The sequence below is a fragment of the Mauremys mutica genome, chromosome 3 (genome assembly GCF_020497125.1).
Source record: "Mauremys mutica isolate MM-2020 ecotype Southern chromosome 3, ASM2049712v1, whole genome shotgun sequence".
Lineage (NCBI taxonomy): Eukaryota > Metazoa > Chordata > Testudines > Geoemydidae > Mauremys > Mauremys mutica.
In genome coordinates, this window is record NC_059074.1 from 83,968,940 (window position 1) to 83,989,464 (window position 20,525).

At 43.8% G+C, this 20,525-nt stretch overlaps 1 protein-coding gene across 1 annotated transcript in view; it reads left to right on the forward strand.

Moving 5' to 3' along the window:
* LOC123366263 overlaps positions 1-20,525 on the forward strand; it is a 130,237-nt gene that overhangs the window by 102,293 nt on the left and 7,419 nt on the right. The window contains exons 45-50 of the mRNA XM_045009538.1: positions 8,689-8,841; positions 9,599-9,808; positions 13,207-13,327; positions 14,211-14,273; positions 15,508-15,638; positions 16,141-16,250. Coding sequence (XP_044865473.1) covers positions 8,689-8,841; positions 9,599-9,808; positions 13,207-13,327; positions 14,211-14,273; positions 15,508-15,638; positions 16,141-16,250 — 788 coding nt within the window. The remainder of the gene's footprint in view (positions 1-8,688; positions 8,842-9,598; positions 9,809-13,206; positions 13,328-14,210; positions 14,274-15,507; positions 15,639-16,140; positions 16,251-20,525) is intronic.

Here is a 20,525-nt window from a genome sequence, read left to right on the forward strand (position 1 = left end):
GAGCGAGTGAGTGTTTTATGGCAGAGAACACAAAATGGGATGGGAACCAGTCAAAGTAAATTCCAGAAGCAAATCCAGCAAACCCAGTTTTCCATGGAATCTGACTGCACCAGGATTCCAGTGAACTTGAGGACAATCTGTTCAGATTCAGCTGTACTGTGAGTTCTTAATGAGTTTTGCTCACTGAAGCAGGACAACATGATAAAGCTAATCATTGTACCTTGACAGATTATTTCCTGTAATTATCGAGGTTTTCTTTGCAAGTGATTATATCCCAGGTGTCAGTATTATTGTCTGCCTGTCTGCAAACTTACTGATAAGATTTCACTTTTAACGGAAACATATATGAATTAACATTCTAGGTGATAGTTCATAGTTGAAAACATGGAGATCTGATTCTTTAATGGAAGTGTTTTACCCGAGTAAGGACTGCAGGAAACAGTTTTAAAGGAGATCTGCAAAGGGAAAAATTAGGCTCATGCCTTTTTGTATGTATGAAGGAGGCCTGAATGTGGAGGCTTGTGTGGGTTTGTTGTTGTTTTCAGGAGCAGGGTTCGTTCTTAATTACATTAGAAATTCTGATCATGTCTAGCTTAAATCATGTCTAGAAGATCAGAGTCAACTTGAGTGGTCAACACCTGAATTGGCTTAGCCTAGGTATGAGCTGCAAAGCCATATCTCCGAGTTACTGTGTCCTCATTGGTACTGTGCTCACCCATCTCGAGGCATATCCCTGGGTTCTTTGTGTAGCAGGAAGCTGATCTGCTCTGATTCTTCCCCAATGAATTGTAGAAGGACTAGACTCTGCTTCTGGACACACAGGGGAACTGTGGGGAAAGCACTGGAAGACTATCAATACTTGCGTGATTTAGTCTACATCCTCACTGCAAAGTAGGAAGGTTACCAGCCTGAGTGAAAACAGCACCAGAGCGCTAGCTCATACACTGAGCAGTGCCAGCTAGCCTAGATTTAAAACACTCTCACAAACTCAGGGGGCAATACCCGAGTCAAAGTCTGAGGTAACTCTGCAGTGAAGATGTACCCAGAGCATGAATGATGAACTGTTAAGAGGGTGAGGGACTCTTAATCAGTCTGGTGGTTCAAAACTTTTGTTTGTTTTATTAACACCTATTTAACTCTAGTGATTAACGTTTTGAATACAGGAAGGCTTTGCTAAAAATTCAACACCCTCAGCCTTTAATAACATGTTAAGAATTGAAAATAAATGTATCCTATACCTCCTACTGGTCCTCCAAAAAACAACTAAGGAAGATCAGATTTTATACTCCTGATATTGCTAAGGACCAGGGATCCTAGAAATCCATTTGGCACAGAAAAACATGGCATTTCCATTTTTACAGAGAAATCTGTAGTTTTTACATTTTATGAAAATGTATATTAACTATTAACTACATTTTACTGAAAGTACCAATGTCACTTATTCGATGCGCACAACCTCCCCCTCCTGTGGTTGATTTTTTTTGAATGTGCTTTAAATTTACGTAGCTAAACATACTCCAGTAAACTGCTCCCAGCATACTGAGGTTACTCAGTGGCATATAGGGGTTTGTGTTTGAATGCATCTCAAATTTCACGTCAGCTTCCAGATGTAAGTAATTAAAGTTATGAAAAGATGCCAAAAACTTTAAAAATCGCTAAAATATTGCTGAGTTTGGCAAGGACAAATTTCACGTTGATGGTAATGTGCTGTTCTGTACTGTGTGCGGCAAGGCTGTAGATTACATATGAAGGAGACAATTGCAGAGCAGGTGGAAAGTGCTAAACATAAACTGAATGAAAAGGGATGAGGAGGTTGAAACAGCAGGGTCAGCAACAATAGCAAAGAAACAATGCACTGTGACTGGATCATTCCATTTTTATTTTATTATAATGATTAATGACATTGGTAGGCTTTGAACTTGCTTAAATTGTAAATATGTCAATAAAACATTGTGTTCAGCTGATACCTATATATATTGTGACTAGGTAAACTAATGTTCGGTGTTTCATTTTAATTGAGTAAAAATGTGGATTTTATGGGGGTTTTTTTTAATTGGAGAATTTTTGGGTTTTTTTTTAATCACAGAAAACTAGGATCCCGTAAGGTCTTATCTACACACAAGTGTAATGTTTTAACTACGCTGGTACAACCCCCTCGTGTGGACACCATCACCAGCATAAATGTGCTTATACTCATAAGGGAAGGATATAAGAGGTCCTTATGCTGAGGTCTGGTCTACACTTAAAAGTTAGGTTGGCATAGCTGTGGCACACAGGGGTCTGAAAAACTGCCAACCTAAACCCCGATGTAGATGCAGCTAGGTTGAAAGAAGAATGCTTCTGTCATCCTACCTACTGTCGCTCAGGGAAGTGGAGTTCCTAACATGATATCACTGTTGGAAGCATCCTCACTACAGCGGCATAGCTATGGCATGGTAGCTGTGCCTCTGTAGTGAAGACCTGGACTCATATAAGTGCATTCGCACTAGAGGTTGCACAGTAACTCCTCGCTTAACGTTGTAGTTATGTTCCTGAAAAATGCGACTTTAAGTGAAACATGTTAAGCAAATCCAATTTCCCCATAAGAATGAATGTGAATAGAGGGGGTTAGGTTCCAGGGAAATTTTTTTCACCAAACAAAAGACATATATAAAGTTTTAAACAAACAATTTAATACTGTACATAGCAATGATGATTGTGAAGCTTGGCTGAGGTGGTGAAGTTAGAGGGTGGAATAGGGTGGGATATTTCCCAGGGAATGCCTTAGCTAAATGATGAACTGGCACTCGGCTGAGCCCTCAAGGGTTAACACATTGTTAATGTAGCCTCACACTCTACAAGGCAGCACAAATGGAGGGAGGGGAGACAGAGACACACACCCTCTGTGTGAGAGAGAGAAATGTGCATTGCCCCTTTAAGTATGCTGACTCCACTCTAAGGGTATGTCTACACTACCAGAGTAGTTCGATTTTACTTAACTCGAATTTGTGGAACTGACCTTACAAAGTCGAACGTGTGTATCCACACTGAGGACAGTAATTCGACTTTGTGAGTCCACACTAATGGGGCAAGCGTCGACATTGGAAGTGGTGCATTGTGGGCAGCTATCCCACAGTTCCCGCAGTCCCCGCTGCCCATTGGAATTCTGGGTCGAGCCCCCAATGCCTGCTGGGGGAAAATGTGTCGACTGTCGTCATTCAACCGTCACTCCCACCCTCTCTCCATGAAAGCGCCGGCGGGAAATCTGTTTGCGCACTTTTCTGGTCAGTGACAGCGCAGATGCCACAGCACTGCGAGCATGGAGCCCGCTGCGATCATCGCTGCACTTATGGCCGTTGTCAACTCCTCGCACCTTATTGTCCACCTTTTTCACAGTCAGATGCTGAGAAATTGGGCGAGGAGGCTCCGGCAGCGCGGTGAGGACATGAAGTGTGAGAGTGGCACAGACGTCTCACAAAGCACGGGACCCCGCGCCGTGGACATCATGGTGGCAATGGGTCATGTTCATGCTGTGGAACGGCGATTCTGGGCCCGGGAAACAAGCACGGACTGGTGGGACCGCATAGTGCTGCAGGTCTGGGATGAATCACAGTGGCTGCAAAACTTTCGCATGCATAAGGGCACTTTCCTTGAACTGTGTGACTTGCTGTCCCCTGCCCTGAAGCGCAAGGACACCCAGATGCGAGCAGCCCTGACTGTGCAGAAGCGAGTGGCCATAGCCCTCTGGAAACTTGCAACGCCAGACAGCTACCGGTCAGTAGCGAACCACTTTGGCGTGGGCAAATCTACCGTAGGGGTTGCTGTGATGCAAGTTGCCAACGCAATCGTTGAGCTACTGCTCTCAAAGGTAGTGACCCTGGGAAACGTTCAGGTCATCATAGATGGCTTCACCGCGATGGGATTCCCAAACTGCGGTGGGGCTATAGATGGAACTCACATCCCTATCCTGGGACCGGACCACCAGGCCAGCCAGTATATTAACCAAAAGGGCTACTTTTCAATGGTGCTGCAAGCACTGGTGGACCATAGGGGACGTTTTACCAACATCAACGTCGGATGGCCGAGCAAGGTTCGTGACGCGCGTGTTTTCAGGAACTCTGGTCTGTTTAGACGCCTGCAGGAAGGTACTTTCTTCCCGGACCACAAAATAACTGTTGGGGATGTGGAGATGCCTACAGTGATCCTCGGGGACCCAGCCTACCCGCTAATGCCCTGGCTCATGAAGCCCTATACAGGCGCCCTGGACAGTGACAAAGAACTCTTCAACTACCGGCTGAGCAAGTGCAGAATGGTGGTGGAGTGTGCTTTCGGACGTCTCAAGGGGAGATGGAGAAGCTTACTGACTCGCTCAGATCTCAGTGAAACCAATATCCCCATTGTTATTGCAGCTTGCTGTGTGCTCCACAATCTCTGTGAGAGCAAGGGGGAGACCTTTATGGCGGGATGGGAGGTTGAGGCACATAGCCTGGCTGCTGATTACGCCCAGCCAGACAGCCGTGCGATTAGAAGAGCCCAGCGGGAAGCGCTGTGCATCTGGGAGGCTTTGAAAGCTAGGTTCCTCAGTGAGCAGGGTAACCTATGACTGTTAAGTTTGTTTACAGAGAAGCTGAACCTGCCCCCGTTTCTTTACCCAGTTAATGTTGACTATCCTCTGCAGTTACATACCCCGTTCACCCCGTTCCCCCCCTTCCAACACACGTTTAAAAATAAAATACATGGAACTTTGTTAATAAACACCGTTTTCTTTAGTACTGATTTCGCGGTAAAGGGTTAAAACTGGGACGCAGACTGTGGTGGGTAGGGTGTGTAGTGCTGCAAAGACCACTTCTAAACTCGAGGAATGACAGGCTCCTGCTCCTTGAGCGGTGCGCGGTGGCGGACTGGTTGTTTCAACGGAGCCTGCCACCCCTCCTTCTCGGGACTCTGTGGGGGGGGGCGGCTATGTGACTTTGTGGCGGGGGAGGACGGTTACATATCAGCTGCTGCGTGGCTCTGTGATCCAGGATAAGGACCGCTGCATAAGATCTCTAACCACTCTCCCCCGCCACAAAGTCACATAGCACCCCCGAAACAGAACATGAAAACAACCTCCCAGACTGACCAGGGTGCCTAGTGACTGCACTGTGTGTGTGACCTGCTGCTGAACCTGCCCCCGTGTCTGTACCCTGGTAAACGTGACTGACCTGTCCAATTACCAACCCCCTTCCCCCTTGAAACACAGTCTCCTCTAAAAGAACATGACAGAAACAGTAATTAACAGAAAAGTCTTTTTAATTATCACCTAGACAGTTAGGGAATGAAACTGGGATGGGGGCTTGGGTGAGGCAGGAAGGAAAGGACTTCTCAAAATTTAGGGAATGAGAGCTTTTTGGTAATTGAGCACTCTGCAGGAGTGGAGTGACAGTTCTCACGGCCCCTGGCGCCCCTCCTTCTTGTTACTTTGGGTGAGGGGGGTATGGGACTTTGTGGCGGAGAAGGCCGGTTACAGATACACTGCAATGGGGCTCTGTCTTCCTGCCTGCGGTCCTGCAGAACATCCACAAGGCGCCGGAGCATGTCCGTTTGCTCCCTCATTAGTCCAAGCAGCGTTTGAGTCGCCTGCTGGTCCTCCTGCCGCCACCTGTCCTCCCGTTCATTGTGTGAGCGCTGGTACTGAGACATGTTCTCCCTCCACTGGGTCTGCTGTGCCGCCTCGGCTCGGGAGCAGCCCATAAGTTCAGAGAACATCTCGTCCCGTGTCCTTTTCTTTCGCCGCCTAATCTGCGCCAGCCTCTGTGAGGGGGATGCCGGGGCAGGTCGGGAAACAGTCGCAGCTGTGTGATGGGAAAAAGGGAGTGAATATTACAAAGATACATTTTTGCGAACAATGAACATAGTCTAGTCTGTCTCTGTGAAAAAGACCATGCACAGCACCTATCTCATGCGCACTCAGGACAAGTTCGAATTTTCAGCCTTCGCATTCATTGCCTGGGGTCTTGCACTGGAGATCAGACAAGCGGGGCAGGACAGCAGAATTCGTGGAGCAGGCACACATGGTAAGCCGTAGACTTCTGGCTGCTTAAACCTTAATGTATAGCAGTGCCCTCCTTTCACGCTCAAAGCAATGGTCATAGCGTTTGCAAGTTCCTGTTGCCGGCAATCCGGAAAGCATGAACTCTGCCCCGTTCCACCCCCTCGCGGCTGTCCCCGGGAAAGATCCCTGTATGCTGCCCCTCTACCGCCTCCACCACGTGGCTGTAAACCGCCGCTTATTGTTATGTAAAGGAACAGTCAAGCATTCCCAATACTAAAATGCCCCTAATTCAAAGCAGGACGCCCTGAGCGAGATCACCCTGAGGAGGATCACTGACAGAGATAGAGACCGCATGCTGCGTGAAAGCCAGCACAAACCAGGGGCCTATGCCGCCATGCTCATCGAGGCAATGCTCCCAGAGTACCTGCTGATAGCCTGGCGCGGAAAAGTGTCCTACCACGGAGGACCCAATAAGGCCACTCTCCCCAGGAACCTCCTGCGGAGACTTTTCGATTACCTCCAGGAGAGCTTCGTGGAGATCTCCCAAGAGGATTTCTGTTCTATCCCCATATATATTGACCTTCTTTTCACATAGTTAATATTCCTGCTCTGTTAAAAATAAATGTTTACATGTTTAAAGCACTTACCGACTGATCCTTCCCCTGATTCAGGGTCCGTGTTAACGGCTGGGGAGGGTTGGTAGGGGATCTCAGTGAGGGTGATGAAGAGATCCTGGCTGTCGGGGAAATCAGCGTTGTAAGCGCTGTCGACTGCCTCATCCTCCTCATCTGCTTCCTCATCTTCCCCGTCCGCGAACATCTCCGAGGAACCGGCCATCGACACTATCCCATTGTCAGAGTCCACGGTCAGTGGTGGAGTAGTGGTGGCGGCCGCACCTAGAATGGCATGCAGTGCCTCGTAGAAGCGGCATGTCTGGGGCTGGGATCCAGAGCGTCCGTTTGCCGCTTTGATCTTTTGGTAGCCTTGTCTCAGGTCCTTGATTTTCACGCGGCACTGCGTTGTATCCCGGCTGTATCCTCTGTCTCTCATGGCTTTGGAGACCTTCTCGTAGGTCTTTGCATTCCGTTTTTTGGAGCGCAGCTCCGAAAGCACAGACTCATCGCCCCACACACCGATCAGATCCAAGACTTCCCGGTCAGTCCATGCTGGGGCCCTCTTTCTATTCTGAGATTGCATGGACACCTCTGCTGGAGAGCTTTGCATCGCTGCCAGTGCTGCTGAGCTTGCCACGATGTCCACACAGGAAATGAGATTCAAAGTGGCCTGACAGGAAAAGGAATTCAAATTTTCCCGGGGCATTTCCTGTGTGGCTGGTCAGAGCATCCGAGCTCGGACTGCTGTCCAGAGCGTCAACAGAGTGGTGCACTGTGGGATAGCTCCCGGAGCTATTAACGTCGAATTCCATCCACACCTAGCCTAATTTGACATGGCTATGTCGAATTTAGCGCTACTCCCCTCGTCGGGGAGGAGTACAGAAATCGAACTAAAGAGACCTGTATGTCGAACTAAATAGCTTCGTAGTGTGGACGGGTGCAGGGTTAATTCGATTTAACGCTGCTAAATTCGACATAACCTCCTAGTGTAGACCAGGCCTAAGTACACTGCCTTTTTTAAGTAGATCAGCTAGTTGGGACAGCAGCTGCTGCCAGCAAGCTCCCTCTGTCCTGAGCCCTGTCCCTCCGTCCCCCCCCCCCCGCTCTATGGAGATGGGGCAAGCAGGGGGCAGGAGCATGGGGGAGACGGACACCCTGACATTAGCACCCCTCTTCCCCCTGCCCTGCACAGCAAGCAGGAGGCTCCTGGGAGCAGCTCCAAGGCAGAGGGTAGGAGCAGCACATGGCAGTCGGGGAAGGGACAGCTGAACTGCTGGCAATTAGTAGCCTGCTGGGTGGCTGCTGCACAGGGAACTTAGGGGAGCTGATATGGGGGCTGCCAGTCCACCCTGGTTCCAAGCCCCCACCAGCTAGCTGCAACGGCTTCTCTTTCTGCAAGCAGTGGACAAAGCAGGCGGCTGCCAAACAATGTTATAAGGGAGCATTGCACAACTTTAAACAAGCATGTTCTCTAATTGATCAGCAACATAACAATGAAACAACGTTAATTGGGGACGACTTTAAGTGAGGAGTTACTGTACTAACCTTGAATATTTTGGTAACATTTTATATATACCGATCACATACCTAACCAAAATACACTCTACCCCGATATAACGTGATCCGATATAACACGAATTCGGATATAACGCGGTAAAGCAGTGCTCCCGGGGGGTGGGGCTGCGCACTCCGGTGGATCAAAGCAAGTTTGATATAACGTGGTTTCACCTATAATGCAGTAAGATTTTTTGGCTCCCGAGGACAGCGTTATATCGTGGTAGAGGTATAGTTCTATCCGTACAAAATCTGTGTGTAAACCAGGCTTTAGAAAAAATGAGCAGAAACATACCAAACAAGCCCCTCAATGCAAAAGGCCCCAAAATCAAACAAGTCCCCCCGTAAATTTTTCAGGCCTTCTTTTTTAATCAGAAAGAAACAAAAAGGACTTCCGCAACTTATTAAAAATCCCTTGCAGGTCACCTTTCAAGTAATCTGGTGCTACTAACAATACAGGACCATGGCTTTCATTCCTTAATTCTATTATGTTCTTTTTGTTGACAGGAGGCCCTTCAAAACAAAGAAGAGTGTTTGAATGCCAAGATGCTGGCAGAACAAGAGGTGCTTTTATTTCGTCAGCAGCTGGTGGCTATAAGGAAGGCTCTGGCAAAATCTCAAGCAGACAATGAAAGACTAAAAAAACAGTTAGATAAGCAGGTACCTAAAATAACTATCCTGACTCATTCTACGAAGTGGGTCAAATTCTCATCTCCTCTCAATACCACTTACTTCAATAGAGAATTTTACCCATTGCCTTTCAAGAGGTAAATACTTCCAGAAACAATTGAGGGACAACTGGAAACTGAAGCTGAAGATGTATATATTTTGACTCTACCGAGCCATATATATTGGTTTGAGCTTTTTCTACAGGCACTCTTGTAGTCAGAGAGGAATATAGACAGAAGCTGTTAGGGATCATATATAAGATTTACATCACCTCGGCAAAATGACAATCAAAGTTTTAAAAGGGTTATTTTATGAAAATGAAGCTGTAAGATGGAGATATGAACTGTCAAAGAGCCTAAGAATATCTTCCAGATGCTAAATACCTGTATTAAAAATAACTCCAGTACTCTGTTGCTGATAATTATTTTAAATAAGAGGGAAAAAGAACACCCAATGTTTATTCCCACATGCAAAAAGTTTAACTTAGGCCTTGTCTACACTAGAGGGCTAAGCTGATGTAAGTTACGCAGTTTAAATTACATAACTTACCAGAGCAGGGAGCTCCTTTCCAGGCATTGCTTAAAGGTGATGAGCAAAGGAGAAAAAATTGGGCTTCTGCCCTATTTTGTTTCTGATCCCAGAAAGTTTGAGGGTTGGTTTGTTTTTAATTCTGCTTGTTTTTATATATTAGAAAGGAATGAGTCTTTCAAGTTCTGTTGCCTGACATATTGTTATTTCCATGTTATAGAAACACTTGCTACAGGAAGTAGAACATAGGATGACTCAAGAAGCCCGGAGCAGGCAACAGCTGGATGTGATGAAGGCAGCAAACATGGAGAAGATGCTGGAAGACATGGGGCAGAAAGAACAGAGGCTGCAATGTCTGACTGAAGATGCTGAGAAATCTTCTAAAATAGTGCAGCTTCAGCAAAAACGGATCAAAAAAGAAATGCGTCAGGTAAGCGCATAACTACACCTTTAAACACTTCAGCATGTACCATGTTGCTAAGGAATCTAGCATTCCTTGAGACATGTACTAGGGCCTCAGTACTGGTTACCAGCTGCATGTTTTTCTCTGATCAATGCATCCCCTCCAGCGCCCTGGATTTCACAGTATACTCTGCATTTTGGGAGTTATTGCTGCCTCCTTCTGCAGCCCTGCCAAGCTAGGAGATGTTCTGAAGAGAGAGAGACCCTTCACCACAGAATGCCTTTGGGTGTAAGGAACAGTGCACTAGGTTGGGGGCTAGGAGACCAGGGGGTCTGAGCTCACCTCTTCCAGAGTTTTTTATATTTGTGTGTACTTCACAACCTCTAATATTGAGCATGGCCTTGAATCCCTGCCCTCAGAGGCAAGTATTCCTCCCATTTTACAAATAAGCTAACGGAGAGGTCACAGAAGGTCACGTCTGGCAGAATTGGGTATAAAACCCAGGTGTTTAAAATGGCAAGCCTAAATTTCCTCCACTCATCCACAATGTGCTAAACCTAAGTATTTGTAAGCACCACTCTAACCACTAGATCATGCTCCCTTCCCAGAACTGGTTGTAGAACCCAGGAACACTGATCTCCAACATTATATCATAATTTAGCAAGTAGTTGTGTAATCCACTGGCAAATGTGTGTCACATTCCTCACTAGCTGCTGGCCTACAGAGAGGATAACATGGAATTCTTTAGCTCTGTACTAGGGATCTGAAGACTGAGGGTTCAAGTCCTGCTGGTACTTTGTTTGTTTGCACATTATGGAATTTCTGTCCTTCCTAATTTCTTTTTAAACAACTGGTTTAATGAGTGAGAAAACATCCTTAAAAACTGCTTTATAGTTAAAACAAAACAACCCCCCCCACAAACATTATACCAAAATTGACAGATTATGTGTAACAAAACACAGGTATATCATGTTTCAGCCATTTGCGTCACATTGTGGTTGCTTCGATCACACACTGGCAGATTTAAGGTCGAGAGGTATGACTGAATGGAATGGAGGAGCTCAGAAGTGCCTGCTAGTTAACCCAATGGTATATGAAGTCTTCTTTCTCTTCTCCTGCACCGTCACGTGAACTGTAAATGAGGAAATCTATTCCAGCAGTTAATCATAAACTTAGAAGTTAACATTTAAATGTTCTTATTGGGTGAAATCAAACATGCAGTACTATATTTGGTATAAATTATAGAATGGCTCATCATTCCCAACAGCACAAGCCTTTCACTTACAATAAAAGTTTGGCAAATTCTACTTGGTTTGTTTTTTATGCAGATTTTACTGACCTTATCTGATTATATATTTTGTGTTTAAACAGTTCTGGGATAATCTAGATCCTCTTAGGAGATTTATGGAAGTATAACGTAGATCCAAGAGTGCCTTGACAGCCAAAACATACACAAAACAGCTGCTGTTTAGTATAAAACAAAAGCACATGATTTTTCATCTTCAGCATATCTTAATGCCGTTACTATGGTAGAATAACAAAGAAACGGCTTGTTGCAATTAGTCCAGCAAATACAGGGCAAAACCATTGACTCAGGGCAAGAGAGAGACAACCAAAAACACAACACCTTGGTCGCTGCCATAGGTAGGTCATTTTTATCTCCACTCAAAATGTTTACTGTTGTAAAAAAAAGAAATATAATTAGCATTTATGCTAATTGTCAAGTCTTTGATACTATAACACAGGTTGTATACAGCCATTGCAGACAGCATACATAGCTGGCATGTAGAAATTTTGGTTGCTTTCTCTACTTTCCATCTGACACGATTAAGTATAAAGGGGGACACATCCATTACCAGTGGTTCTCAAACCGGGGTTCAAGGAACCTTTTTTGATGGTCCACTGAATGAAACATTTTGGGACACAGGCAGGGTTGAGCCCAGTCTACACACAGAAATTGCATCAATTTAACTAAATCAGTGCCAACATGTTGTATGGACAGTCTGAAGTTGGATATCGATTTAGCTTAATTTAATTGCTTAACGATGTCCTCCATTATTAGACTGATTTAAGACTGTCTGCAAAAAGAACTGGCACAAATTTAAGTGAATCAATTTAGAAGCTGATTTAACTAAATGAGTACAATTTCCATAGTCCAGCTCTTGGATTGGGTTGTCGGGCGGATAAGTGGGTCAATGAGAAGTGCTTTGTCTCTCTTACAAAGTGACCTGCAGAATGAAAATGTTTGAAAACCACTTGATTAGATTTTAGTCAGGTAAATCCCCTTGGCTGCACTTCATGCACTCCACAATCTTTAACAGCATAAAGTGTGGCTTTCCATCCCGTATCTGCAGTCCTACCATAAATAGAATGAAACGTCCTTGTTCTTATCTGACTGCCTCTCCTGTAAACCTGGCCAAAGTATTTTCTCTCTTCAACCACCTGAACAGTCCAATTGAAAGCACCCACGGCGATTTGGGAGAGTCGAGATGACAGATAGCATTTTGCTGGGAATAGTTCGGCAGGCTGCTGGTACTTTCTGTGACTGCCTTTATTAAGAGCATATGTCACCAAGAGACTTTTTGGAAGAGCAAAGCATTCAGCCCTGGCACATAGGCCAATGAGTTCATAGTTCCCGTCTCTAAATGGTGCAGTTGCACACCCTTTTGTTGTATTTACAAAATACTTGTGACCCTTTGAGTGCCAGGAAGCATCAGTAGCTGTATTGGCCTTTGAGAAAATAAATAATGTGGTATTGGATAAACAAAACAATTACAGTGTCAGGACTTGCTACACAGTGGTCCCTGCTGCTGCTAGCTCCCGAGAAGGAGACCTATGTGGGCATGAAAGCATGTGGTTTATAACAGTTACCCTGCCTAGAACTAAGCCATCATCTCAGCAGTGTCTGATTCAATTGTTGGTTCTCATTTCTTGCTCCTTGTTCTGGCCGGGAGTGGGGCACTGAGAAGACAGGCCCCACAGCCCTTGGAGGAGCTGAGGGAAAGATGTTCACTCCTGTCTTTCATTTAGAATGGCACTGAGGCTGGAAGTGGCTGGTCATGATGTGGGGTGTGGGTTACAAGGGTTATAAATAGAGAGCTCAGGGGAGTGAGGCGGGAAAAGGCCCCAGGTTGTCTACTGCCCTTTCTTAAAATGCTGGAAACTGCAGATTTTATTAAATAGTTATAATGACTATTTATATCACTGTCTCCTCCAGAAGGATCCCAGACACATTTTATAAAATTATATCTAGGAATTACTTCATTCACCGCTGAACTGTGACCACCTCTGATGCTGAAGGCATCTGCTTCTCCTCCTTTTGAGCCCTTTAGCCTGTGACTTTGCTTTGAACGAGGATTGTCAGAAGATTTTTTTTTTCTTTTTTAACCTGAATTCTCGTCATGTGGTATTGCCATCCTTCTTAGATAAGAAGCCAGTTGATCCAAGAACGTAGTTTAAAACTGGATGCCTTCCAGCGGGTGGATGAACTGCAGTGTCAGGTTTATGACTTGGAAGCTGTAACATCCCAGAGAAACTCACCCGCAGGTAAGGGAACATGTATTTCTTTTTAAATGACGTGAACATCCAAACAAGGCGAGTAGATTTTTCCAGCTTAATTGTGTGGCTTGGGTACTGTACCACCACAGGGATTGCCAAAATAGTGCATGCCTGCATATTCACCAACCCCCACGTGCAAAAATAGATGGTTTCTATCTCCCTTCATTTCCTCCCCCCCCCTTTTTTTTTCTCATCATGTGTGAAGAAGATGGTTTTGGGGTGGGGATTTTTTTTTTTTTGCTTGATTGCTTGTTTTTTTAACCTTAGCACCATCCGGAATATAAATACTGCTGTTTTTACTGGAAGTCTCTTTGGAGGACAAGAGAACAGGAGTTTGGAGCTTTCTCAGTTCTTCACTGAAGGGACAAGAATTTTGAAGCTTTAAAAGAGATTTTTTTTTCTTCCCAGCTGTTTTTTTTATAATACGTGTTTAATTCAAAGTGCTTTAAACAGGTTGATGAAAAAAGAATATTAAACTGCCTTTCCAGTGTTAGCAGAGATGAAAAATACAGCCAGTGTAAATACCAGATGAGCAAGTAAGGTTGAGTACATTCTGAACAAACCAGAGATAGGTCTCTATGGGCGAATCAAACACACAGGATGAGAAGAAGTGAAAATCAGCTTGGACATTTCAAAGTATTTGGCCTGCAGGGAGTTCCCCGTTATTCAACCTGCTGCATAGCTGGAGAACTTGTCTGGAGAGCAAGGAAAAGCCTTTTTTTAAAATGGAGCCTGCCTCAAAATACAGACATTCTGCAGATGTCTGTCCCCAAATACTAAAAGGACATGCTTTTTTCTAGCTTTTTCTTGATGATTATAGTGTTAATTGTGTAACTGTATTATGGGTGTTGTAATTTATTTCTTTTAAAAGGAATGAAGAAGTCCGCTAATCTGATGTCTTCTAGTGCGAGCAGCGCAAGAAGTCCTTTGTCAGGTAATAAACAAATACGGAATAACTATCACTTCCCACCCATTAGCAGTAATGCACTTTGTCAGGAAAAGCAGGCTCACAGAGTGCAAAGGTTTATAATTTTTATGAATTTGAATAAGTCTGTATTGTCTTTAGTTGCAGTATCAAGCCCTAAAGTAAGTGCATGCATTACCCTTCATTCTAGTCTTCATATTCATCTAGGAGTGACAACTGAGCACTTGCTATGTCTCTGTCTCTTTAGGCTGCAATTGCAACCACACCCAGGTCTTGACACCCTCATTTGATCTGGTTACAATAAACACAGTAGAGTTGTCCACATAGAGGCTTTAGTCACAGCACAACCCACTGTCCATCACGCTGCTCATCAATGCTTTCTGAGAAAATCTTATACTGCCTCCGCAGGGGCTAGAGGACAGGCACACAGATTAGTACCAGCAACACTCAGGACAATGCATTCTGGGATGTCTTGCTGCACAAAGATATGGGAAGGAGGAGCACCACCCATCTATTAGGGGTTGTAGCTGCATGGCAAAATAAGTGCTATAATTAAGTTTCAGAAACATAGCTAGGTGCCAGTCAAGGCTATTGGCAAGGGTGACATGTGGCAAGCTGCCAGTGGCTCTAACAGAATATTAACCATGCTGTATGTGGAGACAATCCAAGCTTAGATCATAGCAGTAGCCAGGTAGAAACTCAGCATCTGCTTCAGAGATTTTAGTGTCTAAAAGGACCAACAGTCAATTAGGGAAGTGTCTGTCTGCGTGAAGACCTAATGAAGGGAAAAACTAAGCTAATGCTTGAAATTGAAGAAACACTTCGACTTACATTTTTGATTCTGTTGCAATCTAAGGGATAATGACAGAGCTTTGGAGAAACTATTTGCCTATAATGGATTAGATTAGAGCTTGGATCAGCAAAGATCTGCTTCACTGATCTGTCTATGGACGGTGGAATATATGTATGAGTCCCACAGTAATGAGACTTTCTCTAACCAGTGACAGGGCTTTGATTAAGTCTTTATGCAGAAATATTGTGGCTATTTTTAATTCTGCACATTCTATTAGAAACCATACAGGAACCGCTATGCATTTAGGACAGGACTAAGAAAGAAGTTGCTTACGGTTCTGTATGACTGTTAACGTCTGTATTTTTATGATGATTATGTATCAGAACAGGTGCTTTGTGTATTTTTGCTAAAGTCAAGTTCTGCTGTAACTCCACATTATTTATAATATAGGTTCTGCATCATGGGCCCAGCGCACAGTGATCTCAGCATCCCCTCTACCCAGGGATTACAAGCAGAATCCTTTCACTCCAGATCCCAAAGGTAGCAATATAACATCAGGAAAGACTGAAAGGCCAAAGACTGTGAGTAATGGTGGATTTGGTAGTGAATGGTAAAAAAAAAGTCAGTGAAGTTTTTGTGAAAAATGAATTGTGTTGAGTCAGCTTTTAGGTCTGGACATTAACAGTCAAATCCCCCTTAAAGAGCTGGATTAAGTAGTGGAATAGGGGAGTGATATAATTGAAGGCTTTCTGTTGCACCTGATTCACAGTTCTTATACACCGTTGGCTGATTTCCAGGGACTTGTTAGGCTTCTAAGGGACAATGTGTCAGGGAGGACGACCTACGCTAGAGGGTGCTGTGCCAGGGTCAGTGACTTCTGAGAAGAGCAGAGGAGGTGTCTTACAATGAATCCTGTCCCTCTCTCCAGCCCGCCCTCTTCAAGCCACTTCCCTTTGTTTCAGACTAGGAAGTAGCATGTGCTGCTGGGTTGCTGATCAGGATAAATCTACTCAGGCTCAGTGTAATTGCTGCATAGACTCCTCCCCAGGGTTAACATTACAGCCCACTCACTTACAATTGCAGGTGCCCAGCAGATGGAAGAACAGAGTGATAGATGCTCTTTTACCAGACCTGGCTGAACACACACAACCTCCCATCCTCATGCAGCAGCATGAACACAGGCTGGCCCAAAAGTGAGCTGAAATGTACTTTTGATTAAAATCAGAGGGTTTTTTCATACCTATGCATTGTATCTGATCTGGCTAACATGGAGTGGGATAAAAAAATTTATGCAAAGCCAAACTGATGTACAAAGTAACACATGCTCTGATTGGGCCCCGGTCTACACTACGAATTTATAGCGGTATAAATACGTTGCTGAGAGATGCACTTATACCGACCTAACTCCCAGTGTAGGCAGTGCTATGTCGGGGAGGTGGAGTACCTACACTGATGGGAGCAGCTCTCCCATTAGTGCAGGCAGCATCTTCACGAAGCGCTACAGTGGGGCGGCTGCCCCGTTGTAAGTGTAGACAAAGCCTGACAATCCTTTACTGGTGTGAATTGTGAAAGGCTTTTTGTATTATAAAGATTGTGCATATTTGGCAATATGCGTAGGTATGGAGAACCCCCAAAATATTAATCACATTCCAGGATTTGTTATGAAATTTTGTTTGTTTTATATAAAAGTAAATCATTCTGCTGGCCAACCTTCCATGGGAGAAAACAAAGCTTCTGAGTATAGCATGCTTTGCAAATATGGACAAAAAAAGTAATTCCCCTCTGGAGAACATGAAAAGTACTGTAAAACAAAAGGAACCTCTCAGAGGGGGAGTGGGATGAAGGGGCTTATCCTGCTGTTCAGTTATCACTAGAGCTGGTCAAAAAATGAAAATTACTTTTCACAATTTTTTTTGTTTGAATTAGAACAAAACGTTCAAAAATTTTGGTGCAAAGTAATTTTAGAAAAGTTGTTTCTGGAGAATCAAAACAATGTTTTGAAAAATTCCAGGGAGCAGGGGATTCTGGGCAAAAATTTCTACTGATTTGACACATTCCTGTGAAGTTTCAATTCTAGTGAATCAGCAGTTTCCAAAAAGCTCGAGTTATTACCTCCTCTTTCACTTGTCACAGAAACTGATGTTCTGGGACTCCCTATTATCTATATATGGTGATGAGAAAAGCTCTGTTCAGTGTAGTCCTGCAGCCTTAAAACTCCACCTGTCCTACTGATGAGTGTGTGTTAGCCTGATCTATAGTGTGGGTATTAATTATATTGATTACTTAAAAATGCCCAGGTATCACTTTGAGGGTTGACAGGTTCTTGTCCCAAATCAGGCCCAGTATTATTAAAATTACTCTATAGTTGGGAACCCCGATGGCTCTCACTGTAGGAACTCTTCTATATTTCCAAATAGTTTATTAATACAGTTAGCAAAGTCACACACACAGTAACTCAGTAAGATAGAGACACTACAGAATGTACATCCATATACTCACACCATCCTGTGCAGGACGACCTGAAATGTTAGCCATCATCTTCCTCATCACCATCACCTTCCTCCTCATCAGGAGTGGCCATTGTGGTAGCCCCTTCCAAAGGCTACATCTCTCTCTCCTACCCCACAGGCTGGGATGCAACATTTATATGTTACACTGATTCCACTCTATCTATCTAAAGCATATTCAGTGGGGGTTTTTCACTTTTTCCTTACATGTATTTCCTCACCCTACCAATGTTGAGGTGTCCTCCTTCTATAGGTTAGTATACTGATACATTAGTATACAACTACCATTTCAGCTCATAATATCTGTCACCCCTTGCTTAAGCAGATTTGTGGTTATTACTTCCATGTTCCTTGTGGTAGCACTTACTAGAACATTCTAATTCCTACCATTAAGCAAGCTCTCCTTAGTTCCTAAAATCTAAAAGTAACTGTTGATCTATGTCAAGGGTTACAGCCTACTTAACCACACTTATGCTTCCGCTAATGTCTTACAAGATGCAGACATGCCAAACCTGTGAAAAAAATGCAGAAACTGGGCTTGTTGTTTTCCTTAATTGGCTTGCGAGTTGCTTGTTGGCTAGTTTTTGGCTTGTAGCTTGCTGCTGCTACTTTTTTTTGTTTGTTTTGGGGTTTTTTTGGGGATTGGCTCCTGGCAAGCGGGGAAGAGTCAGGGGTGCACAGCAGGCCCACCCCAGTCCCAGACTGCACACGGGGGGGGCGGGGATCTAGTCATAGTGTGTTGGGGTTCATAGAAATTGGCTTGTTTTGAAATGGGATTAGCTTGATTTTTGGCTTCTTGTGAAAGTTGAGGTGCTTATTTACCACATGAAAGTTGGCAAGTGTGACTACAGTAGGTTTCTTGCATTACAGCTAATAATAAAAGCAGCTAAATATAATGAAGGCAAGGCAGTGACTAGAGTAAAAACAAGCCTATAGGCTACATGTGTCATTTACAAGAGCTGTGTTACTTAGTGGAATTGATCCCATAGAAATAGTGTAGTTCTAAGGCTCCAGGACTGTACAGTGCTTGTTCAGTCAGGCACTGCTATATATCTATCTGCCTACCTGTGTACTTCAACCAATTAATATTCTAATGTGCAAGAGTGGACATGGGCTGTTTTTGCCCATTCACTGCTTTGTCTGTGTCTTAAGGGATGCACAGCTGTTGGAACTAAAGCCTGACCATATTGCCAATGGGCCACAATAATCTGCATATATTTAGATTAATGTCCATTTGTTTCCCCCTGATGCCTTTAAGTAAAATGGATGTGCCTAGTTTTACAAGCTCTCATGTGTATAGTCTCTTCTCCTGCCTAGCTCTTGCTTCTGATTCTTTCATCCTCTTCCATCTTCTCCCCTGTGATCTGAGAACAGCTGAAGAATGGTGCTTCTCTGCCACAGCTCAGTCCCAGCTTGAAGTAAGGCTGCTATGAGAGTTAATGACAAGACTCTATTATACTACTACAGGTTCTCAGCTGGTGGGTTTTTTTTCTTTAAGGTTGCTGGGGCTCTGCCTTGCTATGACACTTTTTCAAAGACAAGGGATGGCAACTCTAACTGGCTTTTTCTTTCACAGCATTAACCTTTCTGTAAAATCACACACATCAGACTAGATGCAATAATGGTCTCTTCTGGCCTTAAAAATCTATGAAACTAAGGCCTAGTTCTTCAGAGGTATTTAGGTGCCAAAATGCTTTAGATGCCCTAGACACATTTGCTTTTGTAAAGAGCAAAAGTGAAACCTGAACATAAGAATGGCCATGGTAGGTCAGAACTGTCCCTCTAGCCCAGTATCCTGTACCAGATGCTTCAGAAAGAATGAATAGAACAAAGCAATTTATCAAGTGATCCATCCCATTGTCCAGTCCCACCTTCTGCTTGGCTGAAGTTTAAGGACACCTAAAGCATGGGGTTGCATCTTGGAAAGTCTTGGCTAATAGCCATTGGTGGACCTTTCTTGAACTCAGTTATAATTTTGGCCTTCACAATATCCCCTGGCAATGAGTTCCACCGGTTGGGTGAAAAAGTACTTGTATTTATTTTAAACCTGTTGCCTATTAATGTCATTGGGTGACCCTGGTTCTTGTGTTATGTAAAAGGACAAGTAACACTTTTTTTCTCCACACCATTTGTGACTTGACTAAGGGAGGCTATGATAGAGGATTATCCTCTCTTTTCTAAGATGAGCAGTCCCACTCTTTAATTTTTCCCCATATAAAAGCTATTCCATACCTATCATTTTTGTTGCCCTTCTGTGAAACTTTTCTAATTCTAAAGTATCTTTTTGGAGGGGTTGACCTGAACTGCAGTTTGTGGCATTGGTATTTTCGGTCTTACCTAGCCTTTTCCTAATGATTTCTCCATTAAGCATGTTTTCAGAGCACTATCTACAATGCCTCCAGGCTCTCTTGTTAACAGCTAACCTGAGTGGAGTTAAATATTTGTTACGGAATTTTATAACAAGGCAGCCATACAAGGCAAGCTCTTTCCCATTGTTTGACCTATGTTAACTGTGGTATCAAATACATTTATCATTTAAAATAACCAACAATTTTAATACAGGAGTCCTAGGCAAACAGAGGCTAGGATGGAATATGCTTAGCAGTACCATAATTTGTCAGCAATCAATGATATTAGGACAATTAAGGCACAGGTCTGTTTAAAAGTAGCAGTATTTACAGTTAAGGACAGAAGTTGATGAAAAATAGAAGATTCACTTACCCATTAAAGCAATTATATTACTTTGTTAAAATAAATAATTCCAGCACCTTGAAAGCTGTTTAGTGTTACAGCTCTTATCTTTACATTGTAATATGAAAATAATGGGCAAGTAACCTGTAACATCCTTATAGTGGCAATGACCAGTTAAGTAAAATGTCCATATAAACAAATTTTCATCCACTGTTAACACTAGTGAGATCTGGTCAATTTAAGGTTGTGATGTGATGTTTCCAAGTCTGA